A 21,610-nucleotide genomic window follows, 5' to 3' on the forward strand; every position below is an offset into this window, starting at 1 on the left:
GGGAACCACATCAGCTCTTTTCCAATCATCAGGTAGTTTCCTAGTGCTCCAGGATTTTGGAAAGATATGGTACAATAGTTCTGAGATGACATCTGCCAGCTCCTTCAGAACTCTGTCAGGTAATCCTCAGGTCCCAGTGATTTATATTCATCAAGATCAGACAGATGTTCTCTTACCATTTTCCTACTTATTTTAATTTTTATTTCTGTCTTTTACAGTTATGATTTTGTAGGTTGTTGGGCTATAGGTTTTTTATGTGTGAAGACTGATTCAAAGTATGTGTTAAGCAGCTCTGCTTCCTCTTTACTGCCTGTTACTTCCTTGCCATCTTATCTCTTAGGTGGACCTACTGTTTCCTTGACTTTTTTCTTGTTATTTATATGTTGAAATAAACTTTTAAAATTATCTTTGACTTTTGTTGCAAATCTTTGTTCATTCTGAGCCTTTGCTTTCCTGACTTCATCTTTGCAGATTATGTCTATCTGCTGATATTTATATTTTTATATTATATATAAATTATAATTTATATATATTTATTATATTCAGTTTATAAAATATAAACTGAATATAAAAGTAAATGACTAATACAAAGGAAGTATGTTGAAGTTATCTGATTATATATAGAGAATGAGTGATATTTGAATCATAAAACATGTGACAAAAGAGAACATGAGTTAATAGAAAAACCAAGAAAATCATAGTTGGATGGAGTAGATGGGACCTTCAAAAAGAGAAAGAACAAAAGAAAATAAATTGTATGAATAGATGGGAAGTAAGGTTGATTGTCAAAGAAAATGAGGTATAGTGTAAATACCTCTATAGTGTATTAGTGTAAACTAAAATTAGACAAATCTCTTCTGTTTGTGTTTTTTTGCCTCCGGTTTCTTTTGCTTACTATTTCTTGCTTGTTTCACTTTGCATATTATTTATCCAAAAAGGAATAATGTGAATGTATATATGTATGAAACTGTAAGAAAAATCAAATGATGAAAGATTCTTTAAATATTACATAACTTTGACCCCTAACTAACCCCTAACTAATGATCATAATAATTTGTGTCATTTTCAACAACCTTTTCTTTTCTTGGATTTCATATGCTTCTCTATTTCATGTTTCTCTAGATGTTTTCAAATACAATTCTTATCATTGCAGAAAGCAACAGTTTAGGAAAAGGCTCTAAATTACCTCTGCTTACTTTTGAATCTAGTTTCCCTTCTTCATTTAATTGGAGTACTGTGATTTTATTATCTCCTTTGTACAATCTTTTCAAAAGCCATATCTTTGCAGCACCAAATTCCATAATATAATATATAACAAAAGATAAAGTTAAATTTGGTTGAACTATCAAGATATAAGCCTATCTATGAAAGGTAGCTAATGGCAGGAGAAAAAAGCATTATTTCATTTTCATCACTAATATTCAAGAGCAGTGTTTTTATTCAAATGCTATTACTCTGCTGTAACACAATGCTATATTTTTACAAGATAGAAAAATATTTGCAACTTAAAGAAAAAGAGAGGAGATTTAGGCAGATACAAACACTAATCTGCAAGTCTCCATCATTTTGGTTTTCTGGCAAGGTCATCCGTGTGAGTTGAGCCAAGGAATTTAAACAGCTTCTTACAAAGTTCAAGACTGAAGAGGAGGTTATTCTTACCTTTGTTCTGTGTTAAAAATGGCAAAGACATGCTTGTTAGACATGAAGCCCTTCTCCACATCTCTTATTTTTAGGTTATCTAGAGGCAGCATATATTTCTTCTCTTTCTCCTATAAGAGATAAAAAAGTTACATGTAATTTTTCTTTGTTCCTTTAAAGGTGAACTCAATACTCTAACAAGAAGGTTTTGTGTTAAAATGAAGAAAATGAAAAGAAACCAAACTATTTCCAATTCCACACTGGGAAAACCAGAGTTCTAGCCTTGTCCTACATTGTTTCTTAGACTGAGACCAAAAGACTTGCATTCACAGTTTACCCAGAAATATGTTATAACATAAGATACGACATAACATTCCTCTTAAGGCTATCATATAAATGTTAAGATACCATTTTCCAATGGCTGAGCATTTTTAATTTATTCATTTAATTTTTTCTTCCTATAATATCTGGTGAAAGTCATTCAGATTTTGTTTATCAATTTTATGCTGTTTTTGAAACCAACATTCTCAGATTCTTAGTGGCAGTAAGGTATTGTGATAATGAAATAGATCCCTGATGCCCTTTATATGGCCCATTGCAGGGACAAATTCCCCCCAACCCCAACCCCCCAAAAAACAATAGTAATTTTTTGGACAGAATTGGCAGCTTTGAAATAATTCTATGGGTTCTAAAAGAACTGTTAAACTTTTTATAAACTTGACCTGAAGATTTTGCCAGTGGAAATCTGCAACATCTTAAAAATTGGTGGAAGGAATGTAGAAACAATGGACTTGGAAATGAAAGAGCAGGTTTCTAAAACAGTTTTCTTTAATAATATTCAGCTTAACAATAGTGAGACTTCCCATGCACGGGCTGTCACAAAAAACAACCCCTGCAAAAACTCTACATCTGGAAGTGTTTTAGATTCTGCATCTTTCCTTCCACACGGCATGCACACAAAGTCCCAAAAGTGATGTGATGGAGGCCACCCACCTCCCCACTTTGATTTTCTGAAAGACCCCACCTACTTCCCAAGTTGGATTCAATTGCCGACTTTGCCATGTCAAAGGGAAGAGGAAAAAATGGATCCCCCGCCCCCGCCCACAGAACTCTTCTACTTACAATCCTAAGACTAGAGAACTAAATGGAACTAAATGGAAAGGAAACAGCATTCAGACTACCTGTTCAGGAAACTACAAAGGTATACAGTAGTTTGCACATTGATTAGATTGGGCTGGATAAGAATAATTTCAGAGATGCTGGCTGCTCAGGTAAGATTCTACCTCTTTCTGACAGAAAATGATTTTATTCTAAGTTTTGATGAATACCTAGAACAATTATTTAATAAAAAACAAGTAATTGAATTGAATTATTCTTCATTTTCTAAGTACAAGAGGTGAGTTCAGAGTAAAATATTGTATTAAATATTTAATTTGATGTTCAAAAGAACCTTTCTTTGTAATCTTATTTATAGTAGAAATATGTACAGTATACTGATGCAGTTCTGAGGAAGTGAGCAATTGTATTCAATGAAGGAAATGAAGGAAACAATTCATTTTCATCTAGGCTCTGTTGTTCCTCAAAACAGTCTGTTGTTATCTCACTGACAACTAGCAGCCTCCCTCCCCACCAAAAAAAGGCTGAGGAAGAGGGTTGCCTGTGAGATTAAATTAAGAAAAGAAAAACATTTGTACTAGCTCAGTAAACTTCCTTTAATATGAACTCCTTAGCTGTTTAATGGAACGGTGGAAGGAATATTGGCTTACCTGAATGTTCATTTTCTGTCTATGTGGAGTGAGTCCAGATAGGATGGGTTATATCAGCTTAAACCAATAGGACTGAGTCTGCTCAAATTCAAGCTCTGCCCCTTTGCGGTGGCCACCCCAGCTTTCGATGAAGCATCAAGGCAGATGAGACGTGATTCAACTACAGCAAATAAGCATGTCAAGCATCCAGAAAGTATCCATGATATCAATCTCTCCAACTGATTTATTAGGAACAGATCTGGCATGTTCAAAAGCAATTTCCCAAGTGAAAGTTTTTTGACGAGTTACACAGAACTCACCTTCTCTCCTCCCACTTCTACACTTCATAAATCACGAGAACCAATTAACTGCAACTGGAAATTCTTAATACGACACACAGAATAACCTTGAAATTTTCAACTCCTCTAACTCTCTAAAAAAAATGTGGCAGCTGAATTTCAAAGCTGACGAAACAGACACATTAATGCACACCCCTTGCCCACCCCTGACCATATGAATCAGGGTGTGGCTGGACTCACTCCACACAGACAGAAAACGAACATTCAGGTAAGCCAATGTTCCTTTTACTGTCTATGGTTATGTGAGTCCAGATAGGATGGTACATACCCAAGCCTGCTAATTCCAGGGAGGGCAAAAGTCTGGTCCTACTTACATCAGTGTTCATGTACACTTTGCAGGACTCTTCTGCTGAAAGCAGTATGTGCCGCAGCGAAGGTATCAATGCGATAATGGCGGATAAAAGGAGATGGAGAAGACCAGGTGGCCGCTCTGCAAATCTCCTCAATGGGGGCTTGGGTAGCCCAGGCCGCCGTTGTCGCTGCACTCCTGGTGGAATGTGCTGTCACCCTTCTTGGAATCGGAAGAGCTGTCATGTGGTAAGCCTTAGCGATGCAGGCCCTAATCCATCTGCCCACCGTCATAGGCGACACCTTCAACCCCAAGGAATTGGGTTGAAATGAGACGAACAGGGCCTCCGCGGATCGGAACAGAAGGATCCTCCTGATATAAGTCTTCAAAGCCCTCCGCACATCCAGAGTGTGCCAAGATCGCTTGAGAGAGTGGGAAGGAGCAGGGCAAAAATTGGGAAAGGACAAGTTCCTGTGCTCTATGAAATCTGGAATTGATTTTAGGAATAAAGAGGGATCTAAGCGCAGCACCACTCTGTCTGCGTGGAAGACAACCAAGCCCTCCTTGACAGAAAGAGTGGCTAACTCTGAAATCCTCCTAGCCGAGGTGATGGCATGAGGAATGCCACCTTGAGAGAGAGGAAATACAAGGTTATGGATTTAAGGGGTTCAAAAGGTGGGGACATTAAAGCTTTTAGAACTTTGGGAAGGTCCCAAGTGGGAAATCTGTGTGAACAACTGGTGGTCTTATGTTGGAAGCCCCCTTTAAAAATTTACGAATAGTCTGATTGAGAGATAGGGAACCTTTACGATGCAAAAACAAAACTGAGGAAAGGGCTGCTACCTGTCTACGCAAGATATTAGCGGAGAGTCCCTTGTCAAGACCCTCCTGCAAAAAGTCCAAAATATTGCCACAGAGGCCAAAATGGGGAAAATTTTGGTTTTCGAACACCACTGGCAGAAAACTTTCCACGTACCTTGGTAAATTCTGTTCGTGGAAGGCCTTCTGGCTGCTAGGATGGTCTGGATGGCCTTCTCAGAAATCTTTTGCTTCCTCAGCATGCTCTGCTCAACTGCCATGTGGTCAGTTGGAACTACTGGGGGTCTGGGTGAGAGATCTCTCCCTGGAGAAGAGAGACTGAGAGGAGGAATCCTCCAAGCAGTGGAACACGCGAGGTTCACCAGGTCCGCAAACCAAGGATGTCTGGGCTAGTATGGAGCTAGTAACAATACCTCCTCCTCCTCCTCCAAAATCTTCCAAATCACCACTGGTAACAACGGAAGAGGAGGGAAGGCATACAGCAGCCAACGACACCTCAGGGCATTGGTCCCTTCTGCTCCCTGGTGCACGAACCTGGTGAAGAATCTGGGAAGTTGGTCGTTGGTCGGAGAGGTGAACAGGTCTGGAAGTCCGAATATCTGAACCAGCCCCTGAAACAAAAGAGGGGGAATACTCCACTCTGAGGGATCAATTTTTGCTCTACTTAGCCAATCAGCCTGTGTGTTATCCCCCCCAGAGATGTGTTCCGTCCTAATAGAAAGGAGATTCTTTTCCACCCAAAGCCCCAGACACTCATCCTCTAATGCTTGGGACCTGGTACCTCCCTGTCTATTAATGTGCGCCTTGGTTGTGGTGTTGTCCATCAGGACAAGGATATGAGAATGAAATATGTATGATCTAAATTGTTTGAGAGCAAACCTGACTGCTCTTAGTTCTAACCAATTAATACTCTTCCCTTTTTCTAAGGGGGACTACAGGCCCTGTGCCAAATTGGAGCCGAGATGGGCTCCCCAGCCGGAGAGACTGGCATCTGTGGTGATGACAATACGAGAAGTTTCTTTGAATGTTTGTCCATCATGCAAGGCCGGAGAAGGCCACCACAATGACCTCTTGACAGATGTAGGGACGGAAACCCTAACAGCCAAATGACTCCAGCCAGCCTTTTGATGAGGCAAAAGGAACCATTGAAGCTTTCTGGAGTGAAGCCTGGCCCAAGGCACAATGGAGATGGTGGAAATCATCTTCCCTAATAGTTGGGATAGAGAAGCCAGGGTGGAAGAACAAGCCTTCAAAGCAAACTGTCTATCCTTTCTTGTGAAAGAAAAACTTTGTTAGCCCCCAAATGCAATAAACTTGTAGTAGGAGAAAATGGTTTTTCTTGTTATTTATGGAAAACCCATGGTCTTTTAACATGGTAATGGTAGTTTGTAGATCCCATAAGGCTTGGTTCTTAGAAGAAGATTGGATTAAAATGTCATCTAAGTAACATTGGACCCTAATGGGGATACTCCTCAAACAGGCTGCCAGGGCTGCTAAGATTTTAGTGAAAACCCTGGGCACAGAGGACAAGCCAAAAGGCATGGCGCTGTATTGGAAATGTTTGCCTTGATAAGTGAAATGTAAGTATTGCCTATGTAAATGGCAAATTCTGATATGAAGATAAGCTTCAGTGAGATCTATAGATGTGAGGAAGTCACCCTCCCTGACGCTGGCCAAGATAGTCTGTAGTGAATGCATCCTGAAATGCTTGTACAAAACAAATTTATTGAGCCTTTTAAGATCTAAGATGGCTAGCCATCCCCCAGAAGATTTGGATACCACAAAGAGACGGGAATAAAATCCCTTGCCCTGTTGGTTAATGGGGACCTTTTGAATGGCCCTGATGTGTAACAGGTGTTGAATTGCTTGTTCCACCAACCGTCTACGAGATGGTATTCTGGAGACTGAACAAGGTACAAAAGATCTGGGAGGAGGTTATCAAAATTCAAGGGATAGACCCTGTCTAACAGTTTGTAACACCCAAGCATCAGATGTTGTAGTTTCCCATTGGGTAGCAAAATGGAATAATCTGCCCCCAATGGGAGGACTATTCCTATCTTTATCGGGAGCGTCTGAAGAAGTGACTTCCTCCCCCACGAAAGGGCCGCTTGCCTGAGTACTGTAGTCTGTCACAGGCTGCTCTATCCTGAGGACATTCTTGCCGGGTGTAGGGTTGCTTCTGGGACCCTTGAGCCCCTGAAGTGCCCTCTCCTCTGTAAGAGGATCTATGGTTATAAGGAGCAGCCCTAAAACTGGAGCGTCTATTTAGAGAAGGAAGATACTGCTTCTTGTCCCTGGTTTCAACCAGATGTGGCTCCACGACCTCGCCAAATAGCTTGTCCCCTTTTATGGGAGAAGAGGCCACCTTCCACTTGCGCCAACCATCTGCCTGCCAATTCTTCAGCCAAAATATTCTACGGGCAGTGATGGATGTGGCGATGGCCTTGGAGGCAAACCTGGCACTATTCAAAGTAGTGTCTGCAGTGAATTCTGAGGCTGCGACCAACTTATTAATATCCTGATGAATTCGCACGTCAGATGCAGGGACACGGTCCTGCAATTGGCGAAGCCACCGTAGAGAGGATCTTGTGAAAAAGGAGGTAGCCAAAGCCACCTTAACTGCCCAAGCGGCTGCCAGATGAGTGCGCTGGAGGGATTGCTCAATCCTCTTATCTTCAGCTTTTAGTGCCTCTTCAAGATCTGCCAGATTGGATGAGGCAGAGATCATAGCCGCGACTGGTGCATCAACTGTAGGCACCTGCAGGGAGCTGGTTAGCTCAGGCCCCATGGTAATGAAATGCCTCTCATTGGCCAACAGCGATGAGGAAGTACCAGGGGCTTCCATCTGCTTTTGTATAACATTGAGGGACAGGCACCATTTCTGGTCTTACAGTTGGTTCATTGAAAAGTTGATCAGGTGGCACTGTGCCAGCACCTTCTGTTTCACCAACATCAGCCCCAGGCCCCAACTTTGCAGTTTTCTTGGCTTTGAATAATAAAGCCCTAAACTTCTATGCATCAAAAATGCCAGTAAAGGAAGGTCTCTCCAGGGTCGTATCCTCATCCTCTGAGAAATCAGATTCTTTCTTCTCTTCTTCAAGGGCTCTGCCAGCAATGCTGGATAACAAAGGTGAACCTCTGTCTCTGAAGGAATAGGTTTCTCTAGCATGAAAAGACCTGTCTGGATCTGATTGATCTGAGGCCTCAGAGATATTTCCTTTGGACACTCGAAGAGCCTCCATCACTCCCCTTCTGATAGCCTTAGCAATAATGGCTTCCAAATGGGCTGGAACAGCACCTTCCTCTTCCTCAGAATTGTAAGGTTCAGCAACAAGTCTGGCTCTTTTAGGAGGGGAGGAAGCAGCTCCTCCACAATTGAAGGCTCCCTATCATCCCTCTCAAGGTCTCCCAAGGGAGTTGGATCCCCAACTGCAGAAGAATTATCAGGGGACCAAATCCCAGGGCGAGGGGGGCCAGTAGAGGCAGAAGACCCTACTTCCAGTTGTAAAACTGGGGATTGTGCAGACTGATCTGAACCAGCATCAGGAGGAGGAGATCTCCTGCCCTTCCCCCCAGCCATATGGTGGCATTTTTCAGACCTTTTTCCAGAAGCCTTTGTTTCCTTCTGGACCTCTGGTTCAGCTCTGGCTTCAGGAGCCTTCCTCTTCTGTCTACCTCTGGATTTTCCTTTGGAAGTGGAAGGACTTGGTTCCCTTTCTTGCTCTTTATCAGCCATCTCACCTGGAGAATGAATTAATTAACAAGAAAGAGGCAAGGAAGGGAGGGGACCTGCTAGAAGGAGGAAGGAGAATTAATAAATCCAGCACAAGTAATTAATGCAATAAAAAGGCCAGATCCAGAAACAAAAGAATCATCTTACCTGGTAAGCCGGCTTAGCAAGCCTGTGAAGGCAACTTCTGGGCTGCAGCCATACCCTGCCGGTCACACACCAGGTTTTGGACCTGCAAACAGGTCAGAATGGCACCCATGCGATTTCCTCAGTGCTGGAGACTCCCTGATAGTGGTCTGCAACCCAGCACTGGCAACATGGCCAATAGCGCCCTTCAGCTGGGGGTAATCCCTGCCAGCTGGGATCGGGCTGATACCCGATCAAGCGGCTACTTTGCTTCCTCCAAACGTTCAGCAAAGCTCTCTGTGGCTTCTCCCAGATCTTCAAGCCGCTGCTGCAGGCTGCTGCGCTGAGCGTTTTGCAGCCAAGGTGATCAATACAGCAAGCCAGAAAGCGAAAGAGAAACTGCAAGTGGATTCTGTTGTTGCCGTGCCAATCAGCTGGCTGCCCTTATTGGGCCGATCACCCAGGAGCCGTCCCACGTGGTCTAGGCTCTCCGCGCTGAGTCTGAAGCCCTTCCCGCCGTTTCCCAGTTCTAGGAGCTAAAATTAGCTCACTAACCAGTCTCCAGCAGATTCCAAGCCTCAAAGGTCCATTTAAAAGTTTTTTCCCCCTTTTTACAATCAGGCTCCAATTACAGCTACATTGGACCCTTGTAAAACACATCGAGTCCTGGCTAAGACTGAGTCGAAAACTGGACAGTGGCCACAGGAAAGGGGCGGAATTTGAATTTGAGCAGACTCAGTCCTATTGGTTGAAGGTGAGATAACCCATCTTATATGGACTCATGTAACCATAGACAGGAAAAAAAAACTATGTAACATACTTGCTAAGGGTGATGCCTGTACAGGCTTGACAGGAAGATAAAAGACATCTGAGTCTAGCTAATTTGGACGGCATCTTCCGGGCAAAACAATTCAAGAAATGTAAGCACATGTCTAAGTTTAGGAGTTAGGAGATGTATCAGAGAAGAATATATTGTACTGTGACTTTTTTCTGGAAATTAAATGTCTGTACTATTCAGACTGTACTATTCACTAAAAAAAAGCTGGATGGTTTCAAATAAAAATCAGGATGATGACCTTAAAAAAAAAGCTACATGGTTCTTGTAAGATGTGCATAATACAAATGGGAAAATCATACAGAACTAGGCAAATGGAACTGGAAAAAAACATTTCAATAGGCAAATCCTGTCAATAAAACATAAAGTATCTATAAATGACCTGCTATTTTAATTTGCCCTTCTTTTACTTACTCTGCCACTTTTCACTATATACTACAAAGTATCAAGTATCAACATCTGATTGCTTATCAGTATCAACATCTGATTGCTTCAAGATTTTCAGAATTCAATTTTAGTCATATGTGCAAAAAGGGAGGCCATTATAATAAGCCACTTAAATATTTGCAATTATTGTTTCCCTGTCTTAATGTAAAAAATGATTGTTCTATTCTTACATTTATTATGCTTCAAGATTTTCAGAATTTAATTTTACTCATATGTGCAAAAAGGGAGGTCATTATAATAAGCCATTTAAATATTTGCAATTATTGTTTCCCCATCTTAATGTAAAAAACAATTGTTCTATTCTTACATTTATTATGCCACAGACTCTTCTTAAAAACATCCAAAACATCCAACTAGATATAAATATATCTTCCCTTTGTTGTACAAGTTCAATATATTGTCATCTCTTCCAATGGTATTTTCATAGTAGCCATAAGACTATATTATATACTTATAGTCTAACTATCTAATTCCTGTATCATACTAGTATCCATCCAAAATATTTATCAGCTGAAAATTTGAACATATGCTATATAGTTGTGCAAAATTGTATACAAAATGCATAAATCAAGCTAAGTTTTATCAATTTTAATCAAATTGGCTTTATTTTAATCGAAGAATAGAACAGAACTCTGCTGGAATAGGATAACAATTGAAAAAAAATCCCATCTATTACATACCTCTTCGTCCTTGTACCAAGACAAACTTTCTGCTGTTAAGATGAACCAATATTCCTTGGAGCCCCCTTTCATGATGCTAATATTGTTGATGGTCAGCCAGCCTCGCCGGATGACCTGGAGGAGATCAAGAAGTGGGAGATGAGAAGGGAGAAAAAAGAACAGATTACAAGCCAACCTGAAGAACAAAGAAGGGAGTTGTTTGGAAAGATTTGATGCAATGTCTTAAAATTCTAGCTTATCTGCAGGATACAAACAGAAAAGACTTTTACAGCACCATGGCCTTGGCAAATAATGAAAGTCTACTGATGATTCCAGTCTTTAAGCTGTCTCTGAACTGCTAGTCCACAGCAGCCTGTTTTATGACAGTAATGAGAAAATAAAATAATCCAGTAAGACTAAACTGGAAGCAAATATTTGACTTTAAAAAAACCTGTATGTAGAGAAATTTTAATACTGATGTCAACTACAGGAAATGCTAGGTTTGTGAAGCAGACTTTGATATGTGACATGACCATAGCTCTGCAATAGGCAATCCAGAAAGATCAGCTCATCCACAAAAAATAGAATAACCTAGTTGGAGTATGTATGTATCCAGTTTGCAGCCTAAAAATCACTATATTGCAATAAATAAAAAGTGAACATGAACTGATTTCCTGCTTATAATCCATGATTCCAAAACTTCAGGAAACTCTCTTCCCATCAACTTCTAATACATATTCAGTACATGACTTGGTCTGTTTTGGCATTAATAACTAGTAAGACAATTTTGACTTGGCTAAAGAAACAACTCTGTCTAATCTTATAGACAATTCTCTCAAGAACAAGTAAACAGTAAACAAAACATTGGCAGTGGAACTTCACAGCATGAAGCATAGCTTTACACAAAATCTCTGAAAAAAATGAAAGCAGTGGCCAGAATATATTGCAACAATGCTTTATCTTGAAATTGCCTCTTTAAAAAAAGCTATTCATAACATACAAAGCAGCCATAGTCAGCAGCCACAACTCAGGACACAGAATATGCATTCATCATTCCCTATAGCCCACTGATTCCAGAATTTCAATAAACTCTGTTCCCATCAAGAACTTCCAATAAATATTCAACATGTGACTTATGCTGATTTGGCATTAGTAACTAATGAAGTAAATTTGACTTGGCGAAGAAAACAACTCTCTTACTACACTAATCATACAGATGGCTCTCTCAAAAACAATATACAATTCTGAAAGATAATCTTCTGTTTCAGAAGACAACCAGACATTCTATGAAATTGGTTCAAAAATAATAAAGCTTTTCTTCTTTTTAGCACTTTCACTCTCTTTTTAGTAATAATTTCAATTATGAATTAAGACAAATAGCATAATCTTAGAATTATTTTTATTGATATGCTGCCCAACTGCAAAGACTAACTAAGGCAGAATACCAGCATATAACCTTGAGCTGCAAAGATGAAGTCAGGAAAGCTAAGGCCCAGAATGAACTAAGAATTGCAACAAATGTCAAAAATAATTTTTAAAAGTTAAAAATTTCAAAATGTAAAAATAAGGAAGAAAAAAGTTACTAATGGGAAAAGATGGCAAGGAGGTGATGAGGAGAAAGCAGGACTGCTTAATTCATTCTTTGCATCTGTCTTTACGCAAAAGGAAAAAAAAACACTATATTCTATCAAAAGTGATAGCATAAAAGGCAAATTAGGAATATGTCAAAATAGGCAAGAAAATTGTAAGACAACATCTATCCATTCTAGATGAATTCAAATCAGCAGGACCAGATGGATTACATCCCAGAGTTCTGAAGGAGCTGGCAGATAATGATCTCAGAACCACTGAAAGGTATCACTCAAAGATCCTACAGCATCAGGGAATTACTGGAAAAGAGAAAAAGGGAGAAAATTGATTCAGGAAACCTATAGTCCAATCAGCCTGACATCAATACCTGAGAAGATGCTGACTTCCAGTTTGAAGGGCTTCGGCAACAGACAGAAATCCGCGATCGTGCGCAGTTTCTGTCTGGGCACGCTGCTGGAGCGCCCTGAGCCGGCTGGTTTCGGGGCTAAGCCACCCCGTAGAGGTGGTGAAGAGGGGGGAGACCGCCAGCAAGGTTGAGGAGAGCTGCATCTCTCCTCCTCAGCTGGCCATGACTCCCTTTCCCGAAGGCGGTTGCAGCGGTGGTCAGAAATGGCCACCACAAAGAAGAACTCGACCGGAAAAGAATGTGCAGGAGGAAGATAAGAAGTGAAAGTTTTGGCTGACTGGGTTAAATTGTAAAAGCAACAACTAAAGTACCCTGGAATTTAAACTTACAAAAAATAACATCACTCCCAAAGAAGAGTCAGAAGCAGCGAAGGAAAGTGAAAAGGGAAAGGAAGGGAGAGAAAAAGAATAAGGGCAGGATCTGGAAGAGGGAGGAGACTGCCTGGAATTAAAAATAATCTACAGTAAAACTTCAACAAGACTTCTAAAAGATACATTTTAACTGAAACTTTGCAACTAAATGGTAACCCCAGGAAGAGAAAGTGAAAAAAAAAAGAGCAAAAAAGAAACAGCTTGCATGTATTTGGATTATTTGGTGATCCTTGGATTCTTGGTTATTATATTTGAATGACTAAAATCAATCGGGTGGTTGTTTAAAAATTTATACAATGGCACCACTTCTGGATGAATTGAAAATGGAACTTAAAAAGTACAAAGAAGATGCACAAGGGAAGGGTTCTTTTGGCTTCGTTTTTCAATTCTTAGAAATGGAGATTTGGAACTATGAGAAACAACAAGAAAAGACTGCAAAACAAGAAGACTGGGACAAAGAAGAAGCCATCTTTAATGAACAAGCAATTTTATGTGGGGAAGAAAAAGGAAAGGGGGGAAAGAGAATGGAGAATTTAAGACTTAAAAAAACAACCAAAGAAAAGAAAAATAATTCGAAAAATAAGTATAATACTGGAAAGCAACAGAAAAGGGGAATACAGAAGAGAGAAATAGAGGTAGAGAGACAAGGGGGTAAAAAGGTGAGAGAGAAGAAGAGAGGGAAGAAGGAAAGGAAAAGAAGTTACAAAGGACTGGAGCAAGATATAGAGAAACAGAACCTATTTAGAGATAATGGGTGAAAATCTAACTGAAAAAGGGATTTTGTAAAGGTACATAAGATTGTATTGTTATATTAGTAATAGAAATAACTTTAGAAAATTGGAAACAACGTATGATTAAAATGAGGGATAAAATAGTTAGTGTAATTTAGTGAAATGTTTGTGAATAAAATAAGTGAAATAAAATAAATGAGAAAATTGAATTAGGAAGGAACGGGAACATTTTAATTAGTTAATGTTTTATAAAATATAAGTGAAGAGGGGGGGGAATTAACTATGGAAAGCTTATAATTGTTCCCATAGAAGTATGATATTTAATTGAAAAGTAATGTTAAAGATGTTAAGACTTTAATGAATATTTAATTAATGATAGAATTGAATTGGAATGCAATGTTGTTTTAATTATATACATTTATAATTTTTTCTTTTTTTAAGAATACAGTGTGTATTTTAAGAACGTACCAAGCAGAATCCGAATGGAAGTTATGTATTATATTGAATGTTACAACTTTAGGGAAAAGATATAAAGGCGTCATACTCCAATCAGTAACTACAGGAGAAATTTTGTTTAATGAGAAAAGATAATAGATAATTGAAACAGGACAGACAAAAATATAAATACAATGATTTGAATTGAGATGAGATAATTAAAATAAAATTGAGAAAATTAAAAGAGGGGAGAAGCTATGCAGAAAATGTAAAATAGTAATAAGATATGGAATAGAATATAAAAATGAGCATGAACCTGAATTTGTGTCTGTACGAAGAAATGTAACCCGGGATTACGCTACTTTCAAAAAAGATGTTTTATTTGTATTTTTTTTCTTTGTGAAAACTCAAATAAAATTTACAAAAAAAAAAAAAAAAAACCTGAGAAGATGCTGGAACAGATGATCAAGCAACAGATCTGTGAACACCAAATGCAGGCAAAGCTATTACTGGTAGTCAATATAGGTTTATCAAAAACAGATCATGTCATATTGCACAAACATATGACAAATATATTGCATTGTTTGACAAAATGATTAAGTTAGTGAAACAGCTAAATGCTGTGGACATAGTATACTAAGGACTTCAGTAAGGCATTTGACAAAATACGACCACAAACTACTTCTAGGTAATATAGTAAGATAAAAAAATATGGAAAGACAGTATTATCTCCAGATGGATTCACAAATGGCTGACCAACTCCCCTCAGTGGGTAGTCCTCAATGAAACTACATCTAGATGGAGGAAAGCAAACAGTGGTCTGGATTTGGGCCCAGTTCTCTTCAACACCTTCATAAATGATCTAGACCAGTGGATGGAAGGGGATTAATCAAATCTGCAGATGACATCAAGCTGGGGAAACACTCAACACTTTAGATCCAGAAAAATAATATCACAGTCACAAGAAGTGTCAGTACCACTTTTACTGCCTTTGACTACACTTCGAATACTTTGTCCAGTTTTGGTTACCATGATACAAAAAGATGGTGAGATTCTAGAAAGAGTGCAGAGAACAACAAAGAAGATTAGGAACTACAGGCTTGCAGGAACTGCATATGTCTTGTCTAACAAAGAGAAGAACTAGGGGCAACATGTTAGCAGTCTTCCAATATGTGAAATGTTGTCACAGATAAGGGGAGGTCAACCTATTGTCCAAAGCATCTGAAGACAAGACAAGTGGATGGAAACTTATCAAGGAGACTTTCAAGATCTCTTCCAACTGTGTTATTCTGTATTCTGTAAGAATATAATATCCTTTTTTAAATGTTAGCCATTATGTTTTTGTTTTTTAAAAAAGTGTTGCAAAGCAGTTCTGAATGAATGAGCCAATCAACATCCAAGTTCTATGTCATGCTTATTTCAGGGTTTTTAAAAATAAGGCTTGTAATGCATAGTAAGAATTACCAAGGAATAACCTGTACATATTTAAATATACATTAGTAAATTTAAACAGAATACAATTTCTTATAACCAATTGGGCATCTGAACTGCAAAATGGTCAAAGGCTAACTTTTTGCAGGCAGCTATAATAGCCAATAATCTTGAAAACAGACAATTTTAGTCAGCTTCATTAAAGCTTATAACTCCAGAAAACACAAAAAAGCCTAGTTTTCATGCCCTGCTATAGAAAAAAAGCCCCTCCCAAATTCTACCTTCTGATTACTGATAAAAAATGAGTCCTAATCAACTCCCACCCCCCAAACAAACAAAATCCCAATATCCTTTCAACTAAACTAGGCAAGAGAAGCCTGGGCTTAACTTCAGATATCCTAATTTATACTGACCATTTTTACTGTTGCCAGTAATTTTAGAGTAGAAAAAGAAAAGGGAAAGTCAAAGTTTAGTGCAACTTAGCTTAAATATAGATTTTTTTCCCCTACCAAATTAACACAACCACACAGATTAGTAATAAGTTGGAAAGAAGCAATCTGTACTGAGGAATTTGTATACATGTTTGAGTACAGTCATGCCAAACCTAATGGCTATAGACAAATGTGTTAGATTACAACAATTATATATGTTATAGGCAAGACTTCTGAGTAACCATAGAAAGGGATCAAGAATTAGGACTGTATTGGATCTTCATCTTTCTAGAGCTGCTCAGTTAACTGCCAACATAAACTTCCAAGTAATTTACATCATATGCAAGGATGGTGCACTGGGGGGCATGGGCTGTTGCAAACTCAGCTTTAATTCAATTTGCTCAACAAAGCAATGAAAAGTGCTGAGAATTAAAGACACTGGCCAGAAAACACATCTGTTTAAATTTTAAAAAGAATCATAAACAGGAATCATTTACATTTTAAAATCTAATTGCAGTTTAAAAGAATGGAGCCAGAAAAAGAAGATAGCAAAGGAGAAATGCTTGTGTGGAAGAAACAGATTCAGCTCTTTGGGCAGAAAATTAGTGAGAACAGCCAAAGATCACCAATTGCAAGAAAACTATTTCTGCTGTTAATCTTGGAAAGGGGAACATTTGCCTTAATAACAAAATTTGGTTTCATTCATTAATCACAAAAACTAGCCATATCTACAGATCCAGAAAACAGAAGGGATACAAATATAGGAAAAATTGGTTAGAAGGGTCAAGAGAAGTCTCCTGACACTTTCTCACCATCAATACTAGCAAGAAGCTAGAGAAAGAGGTATTGAAGGATTTTTCATAGGTTCATATATCTTCTGATATTCAAGAAGCCTATTATGTAATATCAAACAGCCCAGCCAGTCAGATATCCACCTTCCTCCTACTGCAGCATAATCCGCATTCTCACAGCCAGCAACAGAAGAGTAGGAATTGCATTGGAATTGGAGTTGTTTTCCAAAGTTTCGATAGATAGCAGTCTTTTTTTGAAAAATTAAAATTGGACATATGTTTAAATACCATGAAAAGAGAAATGTGCACATAAGAGTAGAAATTATTCATCCTCAGAAAAAACCTACTCTTTCAGGCATGAGCAATTTTGATTGGGACATCCTGCTTAATTGGCAGGTCCACAGCAATTTCATACAAATTCAATAGGCAATCCTCTACCATGTGGATTTAGACACACCTCCAATTTTTTGCAGCACACTCCTAAGACTTCATACTGCATTTAAACATTACTGTTCTATGATATGCACAATTACTTGTAGAATATCAGGAAAATGGAAGTGTCAGAACTCTCAGATTATTCAAGCATAATACAGCGATTAGACTACCTGACCACCTACCTAAACCTCCAGAGAAAACTGACCAAAGGCAAACTTCTTATATATTTTATGCTAGATTAGATTCTATTCCACCAAATCTAAATGTAAAACTAGGAAGAGGGGAATAAAATAGCACTTTGAAGAACAGATCTCCCATACCTCAAATTTGAGCGGAATGAATGCATAAGCATTCAAAATGGATTAATTAGCCATGTGTATACTCCAAGATTTTGTTACCTCATTAAGAATCAATATTTTTGCAAGAGCAAAGAACTAGATAGGTGAAGTGCTCTGTCCCTAGTATTAAAAGGATATTCCCTCAAAGTTTCCAGCATTTCCATTTTCTTATGAAGCCACCAAATAAGCCAATTTGATTTTTAGCTCTGAACCTAGCATCTATAATTTCTTCAGTGTCTTTTTAGTTGAAAGCACAATAACAGATTATCTAAAAAAGCTAAGCTCACTCAGCCAAATTTCTTTGAAGTAGTGCACTTAAAGAAAAAGCACAGAGAAACACTGGTCTCACCAGACAAGGGAAAAGAATATAGAGGAATAATAGTGTTTACATACCTTTCTCTCAGAGATTAGAGGAAGCAATACCAGCCAATGTTTTACAGAAAACGTTACACATCAGAACTGAAACTTATGTAATAAAATAGCCACCGTGCCAAATGAAGTGGTACTTTAAAGTCTGTGAATCATTATGAATTGTCAATATTTCCACATAAAAATGATCTAAAATACATTATTTGCACCAGTCCAAAACCTAATTAAAGAGGACCCAATTAAACAAATGAATCATAATTGGTCAGCCAATTACAAATCCATCTGGTGGTAATTATTCAGAGTTTTGCAGCAATAATTCAGCACCGGAAAAATAAACACAGATGGCTGATGCTTCATTTAATGTCTTTATAAACATAATAAGTAAATTTTACAAACCATTTGTAGATTTCTCCAACATGGAGCAAACTCAAATGGAAACATGGTGCAAGTGCAGAGCTTCAGCAGTAACTCAAGAGCTCAGAAACAGACATCAGTTTCACTTTAGTTCAGATGTCAAGCAAGATACACAGCAGAGGAGAGAAGCAGTTTCATTTCAATAGAAGACTCAGAGCTCAACATAGCTTCAGAGCTGCAGAGCTTAATATAGAGCCACGCCTAAGCTACTTCCAGTTTCAGTTTCCAGAACAGTCTGCATTGGCTGACTTAGTTGCTATGCCTATTCATTGGCTGACTTGTTATCATGCTCTATTCCAGTTAATGAATATACTCTGACAGTAATGCTGTCTAACCCACATTTTTCTACCTTATGAAGTAATAGGTTGTGGTCAACTTTATCAAATGCCTTACTGATGTCACTTGGATGTCATCTGGACAGTCACTTGTCTGAAATGATATAAGACAGTGGGAGCTAACCTTTTCAACACTGAGTGCCAAAATGAAAGTGGGCACATGTGCCAGAAACTGGAAGAGTGGCTCCCCTATGCGGCATGTGAGAGCTCCGGAAAACGGAAGCACATGCACGTGCGAAGACCAACTGGCCGGCATGCACATGCGCTCTGGGGAGCTGCTCTTCTGATTTCTGGTGCTCCTGCGTGCAAAGACCAGCTGGCTGGCATGAATGCATGCATGAAGATCAGCTGGCCAGCATGTGCATGTGCACCGGGGAGCTGCTGCTCTTCCGGTTTTCAGCGTTTCCCGCATGCAAGCACCAGCTGGCCAGTGTGCATGCGCACGCCGGAAGCCAAAAGGGCAACTGGTGACGGCTGGTGTCCCTGGAGAGATGGCTCTGCGTGCCATTTCCGGCACGCATGGCATAGATTCACCTCATGGGTATAGGATCGTTGCTTGAGCAGGGTGCTGGACTAGAAGATCTGCAAGGTCCCTTCCAGCTCTATTCTGATTCTTTATGTCCAAAAAAATTATTTCACTTGTCCACTAATTTCACTGGTCCACGAATTTTGTCTTTTTGTCAAGGAATGCAATAAGATTTATTTGGCATCTATTTTTGACATATCCAGCAAATTCTGCAAGAAAAGGTCAGGGTAATTTTGAATTGAAACTTGAAGTGGGTCATGCAGCAAGTCAACTGCCCAAACTCATACTAATTGCAGAAAAAAGTTAATGCTTTGGAATGACCAACTCAAAAGTCCTGACCTATTTCCTATAGAAATTTTGTGGACCAATCTGAAGCCCACCAACATCCTTTAATTGAAGCTTTCTTGTAAGAGGAATGGGCTAAAATTCTTCTGAACTTGTGAACTTGAATTGTGGGACAATTATTGGAAATTTTTAGTTGTACATTGCTGTCCAAGAGGGGCACAAACTGTTCTTGAAGGCAAAAAATTTTTTCCACATATAAATAGAACAATAGAATTATAGAATCATGAGTGGGGGTGGGATTCCACCGGTGTAACAACCAATTCAGTGAGTGCACACTTTGCGCACAGAACTTCAAAATGCCCCCTTTTCAGCTAAAACTTACCTTCTGCTGCAGTTATGGTGAGTAAAAACAGCTGATTCAAAGCAATCAGCTGTATCGTGTGAATCAGCTGGGGTGAAAAACAAAGGAATATAGGACAGACTAGGGCAGGAGCGGGTGGGCGGGACCAACTAATTGCCGGAACTATCAGTTTACCCAAATTGGTCCATACCCTCTGAATCTCACCCCTGATCATGAGGCTGGAAGGGACCTTAGTCTTCTAGTCCAATCCACTTGCCAAGGCAGGTGTCAGAGTTCCAGAAAAACTCAACTCCAATTAAAAATTCTGAGTCAGGCATCTTCTCAAAGTTTCTTTTTATTAGCGTAGTATACTGGCACATCTGGGAGTAGTATACTGGAATCTGAGAGTTCTGGGTTTTCCCTTAGTAATTCAAAAGTCCAAACCAATCCCTGTACTCATCAGTCCATCACATGGTCCAATCACCATCCACCCCAGCTACAGACATCCCTTCAACCACTCCTCCTCCAGGTGTCCCTGGGAGTCAAAGCGCTGAAGTGCGAGCGGCGCAGGAAACTTCGCCGGGCTCCTTGAGCAAAGGCGGAATGCTGATCCTGCACAAATGCAATGTCATGTCCCTGGTGGAGACTGACTCTGAAGGAGAGGAGGGACAGACAACAGGAAGTGTGGCTCCAGAGGTGGTGGAGGAGGCTGGGGAAGGGCAGAGGCTGGCTGAGCAGTCAAAGGAGGATCCAGGCCCATCCCCTATCCATCCTAGGACACGCAGGGAGGAGACAATCAGGGAAAAACGTGGCCTACTCAGGAGGCCATGATCCTCTTCATGGGTTGCAGGTGTGAGATCTGCATAAGAGTTTGGACCTGCGTGCTAACAAACGCTGGAGACAAGTTAGTGTTTTATTCCTAGATTAGGTTTACCTTGGTTGGCATTCTTCCAACGGACTGTACCTGGTTATCTTCCTGAGGTTTATAATTATTTATCCTGGTCTGTTGTGGAACTTTATTCAGTGCGGTTTGTTTTTGGTTTTTGCATCATTATATGCTCTTTGAATTTGAACTGTTTTTTTCATTTGGAATGTTATTTTGAAAATAGTTTAATCTTCAACTGTGAACAATTAAACAGTGAAGCCAAGTTGAAGACATTAAAGGACCTTTATTTATGTTTTGGTTTTTGTTATATTTTTGATACACTCTGGGTATCACATACAAGTAGTGCGGCGCTCCCGCACCTTCCAGACATCTCCATAGCTGCTTCGGTTCGCCTGTGCCACCCCCCCCCCTCTTGCCACAACAGCACCATTATCTCATCCTGGCTGATGAGGGCTGTGCTGCTTTTTGCATGTTGCACCACCCGCAAATTTCCACATTACATATGCCACCCCCTACGACGGAGATTTCCAACCCCATCATGGGCCGGTCCCATATTCCAGAACTGCAGTAGTCACAAGACTGGCCCTTTGGTCATCCCGGAGCAGCTCCTCCAGTCCATGGCAGGCTGGTGCACCCAGTTGGAGGAGCACAGGCTAATCCTGTGACTACTGGAATATGGGACAGACTTTCCCATCGTCAGCAAGTCACCATCAGTCAAAATTCATATTAGTGGTCCATGTGATTTAAAATTATGAGTTTGGTGGTCCCTGAGGTCCAAAAGGTTGGTGACCCCAATGGAATCAAGCCTGTCAAGATCCTTCTGGATCTTGAGCCTATCTTATAAAGTGT

The 21,610-nt window shown here is 39.6% G+C and overlaps 1 protein-coding gene across 14 annotated transcripts in view; it reads right to left on the reverse strand.

Moving 5' to 3' along the window:
• Positions 1–21,610, reverse strand: part of DNM2 (dynamin 2) — a 176,922-nt gene that overhangs the window by 16,703 nt on the left and 138,609 nt on the right. For all 14 annotated transcript variants that reach the window (XM_026688807.2, XM_026688802.2, XM_087945295.1 and 11 more), the window contains 2 exons: positions 10,669–10,782; positions 1,660–1,769 (listed from right to left, as the gene is read on the reverse strand). In XM_026688807.2, coding sequence (XP_026544592.1) covers positions 1,660–1,769; positions 10,669–10,782 — 224 coding nt within the window. The remainder of the gene's footprint in view (positions 1–1,659; positions 1,770–10,668; positions 10,783–21,610) is intronic.

The sequence above is a fragment of the Notechis scutatus genome, chromosome Z (assembly GCF_049901735.1).
Source record: "Notechis scutatus isolate UNSWTSFEM ecotype Mainland chromosome Z, rNotScu1.2, whole genome shotgun sequence".
In the NCBI taxonomy this organism is placed as follows: Eukaryota; Metazoa; Chordata; class Lepidosauria; order Squamata; family Elapidae; genus Notechis; species Notechis scutatus.